Here is a 9,928-nt window from a genome sequence, read left to right on the forward strand (position 1 = left end):
ACTGTTGTTATACACATGTACACACACACAACAGTGTGTGTGTACATGTGTATAACACTGTTGTTATACACATGTACACACACACTGTTGTTATACACATGTACACACACACTGTTGTTATACACATGTACACACACACTGTTGTTATACAAGTACACATACTTTTGTTTGGAAATATTTATATTTCTGAATTACTATTATAAATAACTGTTGTGAGAAGTTAAATCTGTGAATTACTCTTACATAAACATTGTGAGAGGTTAAATCTGTGAATTACTCTTACATAAACATTTTGAGAGGTTAAATCCGTGAATTACTTTTACATAAACATTGTGAGAGGTTAAATCTGTGAATTACTCTTATATAAACGTTGTGAGAGGTTAAATCTGTGAATTACTCTTACATAAACATTGTGAGAGGTTAAATCTGTAAATTACTCTTACATAACTGTTGTTGTGAGAAGTTAAATATGTGAATTACTCTTACATAAACATTGTGAGAAGTTAAATCTGTGAATTACTCTTACATAAACATTGTGTGAGGTTAAATATGTGAATTACTCTTACATAAACATTGTGAGAGGTTAAATCTGTGAATTACTCTTACATAAACATTGTGTGAGGTTAAATCTGTGAATTACTCTTACATAAACATTGTGAGAAGTTAAATCTATAAATTACTCAAGTAGGTAACTGTTGTTGTGAGAAGTTAAATCTGTGAATTACTCTTACATAAACATTGTGAGAAGTTAAATCTATGAATTACTCCTGTAGGTAACTGTTGTTAGAGGTCAAATCTTCCAGTTAACTATTTTACATTGCTGTTGTTGTGAATGGTTAAAAATTGTGAATTGCTATTATATATAAATAATGTTTTGTGACTTGATAAACTTCACAATGACTCTTTTTTACAACAGTGTGTTTGTACCAAGTTGAATTATTTTTTGTCAAAACGACAAAAAGCATACATTGTCATGAATAATGAATTAATCATTAATAAAAAACTGTTTAACATATTGCATCTATAAACATAAAGTATTGTTTCTGATGTTTCTTTTTAATATATTTCTTCATAAATAAAACTAATAACAAAAACTTTCTTAAACTGGGCTTATTTTCTTCAAGATATTTTTTGATATTGATTTTAAGGTTTGTCTCCATATTTGGCATTAGAAAATTTATTTAATTTTACTCTTTTTATGGTTTTGTTCGAAGTAAATCGCCATTTGTTATTGTGTTTTTTAAGAACAAGTTTCGACATAATGAAACATGGTGTTATGTTAGAAACTGCATATAATATGCATTATTCTTTTGGAAGAACGGTATTTTTTATTGGTGTAATATTGACAGCGTTAAGTTTCAGTTTGCCGACTTCCACTAAAAATGTTGTTTTACATGTCTTGGCTTGTCGTTTGGAGGCCGTTGCTATGACAATGTCTTATCCTGTGGCAGTAACTACCCGCGCCAGATCGATACATTCGGTAAAGTGAAACGCAGGCATAACCTTGGCTGGTGACGTCACGGAACGGAGTAAACAACATACAACTACATAAGTCATTCATCAGTTAACAGTAACCGTCGTAATCTCTGTCTCTTCAAATTCCAAGAAAATAAACGCCTTCAAACTATTTGGTAAAAACTCGAATAGCACGTGCGCTTTTCATAGTCAGAAAGATCACGCTATGTATATTAAAAACGGCTGCATTACCTTCATTCAGCATCAATAAAAATAAACATACTATTTTACTGATGGATTGTCCAAACCAGATCGATATGTATAAATAACTTATTTATTATTGTCTCAATGCTTATATGTAAAATAAAATAATGAATACTGAGTAGAATATTGAATAACTTTTTAAAATCTCAGCCACGTTTTCGAATTGTTGTTGATTTCGTACATCAACAATTTTAGGACACGTATCTACAATCATACTGTTACAGAATCCCCCCCCCCTGGTGCGCATTATAACAACCAAAACAATACCGAAGTTTCCATAAAATTGAAGATTAAAATAAACATTATATTATTAGATTCTACAAACAAACTGTTACAGCATCTCCGACAGGATCAAATATTAATATAATTATATTGATACAATATTATCTTGTCACAAGATATTTTGTTATGGACAGTAATGTTTTGTGTTAAGGTAGGTACATCAATCTTACTGTCATAAAGAAAAGAGGTATTTTGTTATGGACAGTGATATCTTGTGTTAAGGTAGGTACATCAGTCTTACTGTCATAAAGGAAAGTGGTATTTTGTTATGGACAGTGATGTTTTGTGTGATGTACCTACCTTAAGTCTTACTGTCATAAAGGAAAGTGGTATTTTGTTATGGACAGTGATATCTTGTGTTAAGGTAGGTACATCAATCCTACTGACATAAAGGAAAGTGGTATTTTGTTATGGACAGTGATATTTTTGTTAAGGTAGGTACATCAGTTCTTACTGACATAAAGGAAAGTGGTATTTTTACCTTAACACAAGATATCACTGTCCATAACGTAGATCAGTCTTACTGTCATAAAGGAACGTGGTATTTTATTATGGACAGTGATGTTTTGTGTTAAGGTAGGTACATCAGTCTTACTGTCATAAAGGAAAGTGGTATTTTGTTATGGACAGTGATGTTTTGTGTTAAGGTAGGTACATCAGTCTTACTGTCATAAAGGAAAGTGGTATTTTGTTATGGACAGTGATGTTTTGTGTTAAGGTAGGTACATCAGTCTTACTGACAAAGGAAAGTGGTATTTTGTTATGTACAGTGATATCTTGTGTTAAGGTAGGTACATCAGTCCTACTGACATAAAGGAAAGTGGTATTTTGTTATGGACAGTGATATCTTGTGTTAAGGTAGGTACATCAGTCCTACTGACATAAAGGAAAGTGGTATTTTGTTATGGACAGTGATATCTTGTGTTAAGGTAGGTACATCAGTCTTACTGACATAAAGGAACGTGGTATTTTATTATGGACAGTGATGTTTTGTGTTAAGGTAGGTACATCAGCCCTACTGACATAAAGGAAAGAGGTATTTTGTTATGGACAGTGATGTTTTGTGTTAAGGTAGGTAGATCAGTCTTACTGACATAAAGGAAAGTGGTATTTTGTTATGTACAGTGATATCTTGTGTTAAGGTAGGTACATCAGTCCCACTGTCATAAAGGAAAGTGGTATTTTGTCATGTACAGTGATATTTTTTTTGTCAAATTCACAAAGTTAAATATAAAACCCAACCAAGCATTACCACAAAGAAAGGTTTTCACAGACGAAGAACTTGTAAGCAACTTACCAAAATGGGGCTTTGGTTTAGCATCCTTATCTTCCTCACACCCATTATGTTGGAGCTCCAAAAGAGCATTAATCCATTTTTCCATCTCTAACTGGTTGTCGGCAACCAGTCCAAAACAATCATCTTTAGTATACAATGCAATTGCAAACTTCTGGCGAGCATCTAATTTTCTGTTAATGTTGAAACAGGTCTTGATGGCAATTTTTCGTTTGGGTGGAGTACCCATTCGCCATTTCTTTTCTGTGTCATAACATTCCAACCTTGCAGGACCATCAGTTGAATCAGTCTTCAGTACAAAAAACTTTTTCTTCATTGTCTATGGCAAAATATCAAAAAGTTAAAATACATTAATATAGCAGTTGGTCTATGATAGTAAAATATTTTTGAGTTAAATACAAATTTTTCTCACAAAAAGTGCCTATTGACCACTTAGGCTTTCCTCTACCATAATGATTTGTCCAGCTATTCACGATTATGTTGTTGAACATACCAGTAATTGGAGATTAGCTTATTCAACACCTAAAACTCATATATTAACTAGAACAAGATATTAGTGAACATGACTAACACAGATCTGTTTGTCCAACAAACAAAAGGTGTAACATTGGGATTTTAATAACATCGAAAGCTACAAACAGAATTTCAATACATAACATTATCCTCAACAGAATAAAGGTTTACTGTCAAGAAAACCCTACAGCAGCATTTCCCAAAGTGTGAGGCATGTTCCTCAAGGGGGCACAATGATCCCCCTGAGGAGAGGTGAGCAATTAGGGTAGAGTCAATAATGTAAAATTAAGCATTTAACATGTTTTTTATTAGTGGAAATAATAATTAATTACTACAACACACATAGCATTTTAATGTGTATCCATGTATTGTATCTTGTCACTTAACTCTTTCACTCATTTTAAAAACAAGAAGGGCATGCAAAAAACAACATATATTAGGGGGGGCATGAATGACAAAAGTTTGGAAAATGCTGCCTTATAGTGAAGATGTCTGTAGCTGTTTTAAATACTAAAAAAAAATAACTGGCTCAAACTAACAGATACAGATCAGGACTGTAATATGACAATTTGGTCAGTGTCAAATGACTCAAAACCTCTTGACCATTGAGATATGCACCACAACCCAAAAGGAAAGCATCTGTAAAAAAGATAACAATCTTGTCGAGGAGATGGAAAAGGAACTCTGATGGTAGCATTGGTCCACTCCAACCACCAAACAAAACTGGCCTGTAGGTGGGAAGGCAGGGTAACAGGAGCATCTAAAAGATCCCAAATGAGGCTCCATTGGTTGAGTAACACCTAATGAAGGTGACACATGTGGATGTAACCAAGGGGGATAAGGGCTTCAAGAAAAGCCCATGTTCCAAAAAGAGATAACATCTCTCATGCAGTAAGAGAGGGAGAGGCTGATAGACTGCAAACTAGACATTCCATATCCCATAAATGAATGGGAGAAGGCAAGGCCCAACTGATGAGAGAATTGAAAAACACAACCAGATGAATCACATATTGTATGGGTGTGAGAAACAACTTCTCCACCTTGATGAGCCAATCCACCCTGATAGCCTCTCAAAAAAGAAAGTGAGCATGAACAGAATATTTGACCAAAGAGGAAGCTAAAAGTAGCCAGTCGTCCATGTAATGGTGACAACAAAGGCCTTTGGTATGAAGCAATCAATTGAAGGATGGGACTCATTGGCAGAAGGAGCTGACACTAGACTCAATGGTAGAGCCCAAAAGTGATAAACACGCCCCTGATAAACAAAACAGAGTAAATTCTGGGAGATGGGAATGCGTAGATAGGCATTCTTCATCATACACTACCCGGAATGAAAACCCTCTGAAGGGTTAAGTAAGACTCCATCCTAAATTTGGGTATGACCAGGAAATGATTCAGGGATGGTAAATCTATAACTAGTTGCCAATCTCCAGTCTTTTGGGGTATGATGAACAGATGGGAGTAAAACCCCGGCCGAGAAGGTTCCTCAAGTTCTATGGCCTCTTTCCGAAGTAAGTCTCAAACCACTTCCTCTAGAAACTGGAGAAAAACAGGATCCCTTAGTGGGTGGAAGGCAACAGAATGTGGAAACAATGGGGAGGGAGGGAAGTGAATGGCCAAACCTCCTGCCTCCTGAAAAAACCTGTAGGACCCATTGTAAATGGCAAACATGGAAAAACCCGGCCCTGACTGTGGGGCCTAGTCACCAACATTGTAATCCTCGACTCTGTGAATGGACGAAGAACAAGAAGCTGAAGAGCCATGGCTGAAAATTAATGCCACATGATCGTAGTAAACAGAAGACAGTGAAGATCATCTGAAAACCCTTCAGAAAGCAAGTAAATTGCTGGAGCCAGCAACTGCTTAGTCATTAATGCTGTGGGAAAATTGAGCTTGTGAGAAATTCATCAATGCATTAGGATTTGAATCAACAATGTAATGAGAGATTCCAAATGTTGGGAACCAAGATAAGAGAAGGAAGATCTATAAAATGCATGAACATGATCTTCAGGAGGACGAGACATACTAACCCCTGATCAAAGTTGATCCCCAAAATGCTGTGCATGAAACCCAACATCTGGTGAGGGAGGGAATACTAAATATTGACCCATAGATATTTCACCAAGGAGAGCAGGTTGAGAATCACAGGAAACAGGAGATAAGGATAAAACAGCACAAACATTTTGAAACATTTCTGTCAGTATATTACTTTTGGCACCATGTTTAGGGAACTACCAATATTTTCTGAGTAATATGTTACTGTTGGTGTACCAAAAACAATTTGAAAGATTTTTATCAGTGGCTATTTTTTTACTCTTGACAAGGATTTTTTACAAACATTTCTGTTAAAGGTATATTACAGATGAATGTGCCAAGAAGACTTTGAGACATTTCTTCCAGTGATTTATTCCTATTCACATGCATTTGTCTGTGGCAACAATACTTTGACACATTTCTATCAGTGATTTATTCCTATTCACATGCATTTGTCTGTGGAAACAATACTTTGACACATTTCTATCAGTGATTTATTCCTATTCACATGTTTGTCTGTGGCAACAATACTTTGACACATTTCTATCAGTGATTTATTCCTATTCACATGCATTTGTCTGTGGCAACAATACTTTGACACATTTCTATCAGTGATTTATTCCTTTTCACATTGTTTTGCCTGTGCCAACAATACTTTTACCCCTCAGTTATAATAGCAAAAACTTACTGTCATGTGACAATATTTTGACAACTGTTTACAAAGGTGCACATGCATTAAACAACATTCTATGTTATTGCCACAAGCAATTTTGTTAGTAAGTTAGCACAGTGGTAGTAACTATAATAACCAAGTTTAATAGATTACAATAATATTACTGAAGGTCAAATGTATAGAACTACAATAACTTTACTACAGGCTGAGAATAATACATTATGATAGCATTATCAAATTTTGACCGTATGTTAGCGAAGTAACGGAAACCAATACACTAGGTAATATGTTATTAAAGTCTGGATGTATCGTACCCAGCTTGCTGATAATAACACACCGTGATAACTATATTAAATTTAAACCATGGACGTATTATATCAGATGGCTGAGAATAATACACCCTGATAACGTTATTAAAGCGTGGTCGTAGCCTACCAGATGGTTGAGAATAATACACTCTTATAACGTTACTAAAAAGCGAACTTTCGTAACGGACTTGAAGAGTTATCTTGTTATCAAATAATGACGTGTATAATGACGTCAATATAAGGCCCTGGAAAAACCTGTAGTTTTCGCCAAGGGACAAGAACTAAAAAAATCAACTCATGTTCCCCTCGTCTAGATATACCGGAATGAAATTATAGCCCACGTGCATTAGAACTGTTTTAATTTTAAAGTATTGTAAGTTGTACTCGGGTCAGAAAGGGTGTGGCTCAGACAGGACATAAGTACTTCTAAAAGCTTATGAGTGAAATTAAAGAAAAATGTATAACAATATGTCAACCACACTATATCTGCTATATCCAGTGCCAGCGAGGCCTTCAATCAAATACCAGGCTCATCAGGCCAGCTAGAATATAAGTTGTAGTGTTTATCATATCATATCGAATGAACAGCTCTTACGGTGTGCACTAGATTAAGTTGCTGAGGGTATGACCGTGATAGCATGTGGAACACAAAGAATTCGCCTCCAGGCCGTTTCGTGTAAAAGCAGAACCTGCAAATTCGATGACGAGGAACCCACTTTGAAACTAATAATGGCTGGAGACGGCTTGAATGGGTAATGAAGAAAAGCTTGTCATCATCAGGTACCTTGTCGAAACGTTGTACATTTGCTGTTATGTTAAACTTATATTAAAGTTTTCTTCATTACCCATTCAAGTCGTCTCCAACCATTATTAAATGCTGTTTACATGTCATGCAGGCAGTTAAATTAGAAGCACGAGTACGCAGCTCTACTGTTTAACAGGAAATAATGCCGCAGAAATACTGTAGCTAAAATGTTGCTCCACGTGGCGGCTAACTTGTCATCGTATCTATCATGTCAATAAACGATCATAAACTGTGAATTTCAACTCTTGAACCGTATGTAATACTTTATAACTACCCTGTATTATCGAAATCTGTATTATTTTACACAGATAAGTTCCATCTGAAAAGATTAGAAAAACAAATATCATCATTTCATCCAGTGCTTGAGTTGTAAAAAATGAACAAGTGGAACGGCAGATTTGATATCCAATTTGTGAACTGCAGTTTCATGGTGCACAAATGTGCTTGAGTAGTTTAACCACAGGAACGATTTGATAAAAAAAAAAATTAGGGACCGGAACACAATTCCGGTTCGTTCCGCCTCGTTGTCTTCTCAACGTATTACACAATTTAAATTTCTGAAAAGCTAGCGTTATTAAAACGGCATTATTTACTTAAAACAGTTGTAAATACTCTTGGTCACCACTAAACTGGCAATAAAACTAAATTATCCGGTATCAAAGCCGAATTATTTATTCAAAATGGTTGTGGTCGAATAATACCCTTGATTACACATATGCTTATATTTTCTATACACAAAATATAGGCTAAGTTATTTTAAGCACTAATTCAAATTAAGCCTAGGTCTGTTCTATAATAAAGACTGGACAAGGGTAGTGAATCACAGTGATAAGTAAAAGGGTAGTTAAGCATAGTGCAAGAAACAGGGGTGGCGAATCAGTGAAACAGAACAATGGTAGTGAATCACAGTGACGAGAAACAAGGTAGTGATTCAAAGTGACAAGAAACAGGGGTAGTGAATCATAGTGACTATAAACATGGGTAGTGAATCATAGTGACTATAAACATGGGTAGTGAATCGTGGTGACAAGAAACAGGGGTAGTAAATCGTAGTGACGAGAAACAAGGGTAGTAAATCATAGTGACGAGAAACAAGGGTAGTAAATCATAGAGACTATAAACAAGGGTAGTGAATCATTGTGAAGAGAAACAAGCTAGTGAATCGTGGTGACAAGAAACAGGGGTAGTGAATCGTAGTGACGAGAAACAAGGGTAGTGAATCATAGAGACTATAAACAAGGGTAGTGAATCATAGAGACTATAAACAAGGGTAGTGAATCATAGAGACTATAAAAAAGGGTGGTAAATCACAGTAACGAGAAACGTGGTAGTGAATCGTGGTGACAAGAAACAGGGGTAGTGAATCGTAGTGACAAGAAACAGGGGTAGTGAATCATAGAGACTATAAACAAGGGTAGTGAATCATAGAGACTATAAACAAGGGTAGTGAATCATTGTGAAAAGAAACAAGCTAGTGAATCATAGCGACTAGAAACAAGGATAGTGAACTGTAGTGACGAGAAACAAGGGTAGTGAATCATAGTGACGAGAAACAAGGGTAGTAAATCATAGAGACTATAAACAAGGGTAGTGAATCATAGAGACTATAAACAAGGGTAGTGAATCATAGAGACTATAAACAAGGGTAGTGAATCATAGAGACTATAAACAAGGGTAGTGAATCATTGTGAAAAGAAACAAGCTAGTGAATCATAGCGATTAGAAACAAGGATAGTGAACTGTAGTGACGAGAAACAAGGGTAGTGAATCATAGTGACGAGAAACAAGGGTAGTAAATCATAGAGACTATAAACAAGGGTAGTGAATCATTGTGAAGAGAAACAAGCTAGTGAATCATAGCGACTAGAAACAAGGATAGTGAACTGTAGTGACGAGAAACAAGGGTAGTGAATCATAGTGACGAGAAACAAAAACCTTCATGCTACATTTGGTGAATATCCTTATACAGGGGGGAACGTAGTGGTAAAAATGCAAAACGTAAAACTGAAAATTTTTATGTGTCTCCCCGTGGACCTAACGAATATCCACACCAATTCTGATGAAGATCCATCTACACCCTGCGAAGTAATTACATGGACATACAAAAGACACTACTATTATATTTATATAGATACTAACTGGTGATAATTTATTCTAAACACCAACATATGCTAATTTATTCATAGCACCAACATTTGCTCATCTATTTTAAATAGTACTCATGATAATTTATACTAAATCCCAATCAAATGCCACTTTCAGCGCGGTAATCGTATCAAATATTACCATTAACAGACAGA

General features: G+C 35.5%; 1 protein-coding gene across 9 annotated transcripts in view; it reads right to left on the reverse strand.

The window, feature by feature from the left end:
• Positions 1–3,610, reverse strand: part of LOC106471164 (insulin receptor substrate 1-like) — a 28,389-nt gene extending 24,779 nt beyond the window's left edge. For all 9 annotated transcript variants that reach the window (XM_022399792.1, XM_022399785.1, XM_022399790.1 and 6 more), the window contains exon 1: positions 3,299–3,610. In XM_022399792.1, coding sequence (XP_022255500.1) covers positions 3,299–3,524 — 226 coding nt within the window. In that variant the 5' untranslated portion in view covers positions 3,525–3,610. The remainder of the gene's footprint in view (positions 1–3,298) is intronic.
• Positions 3,611–9,928: the final 6,318 nt, after the last annotated feature.

Source organism: Limulus polyphemus, unplaced genomic scaffold, assembly GCF_000517525.1.
Source record: "Limulus polyphemus unplaced genomic scaffold, Limulus_polyphemus-2.1.2 Scaffold4449, whole genome shotgun sequence".
Taxonomy (NCBI): Eukaryota; Metazoa; Arthropoda; class Merostomata; order Xiphosura; family Limulidae; genus Limulus; species Limulus polyphemus.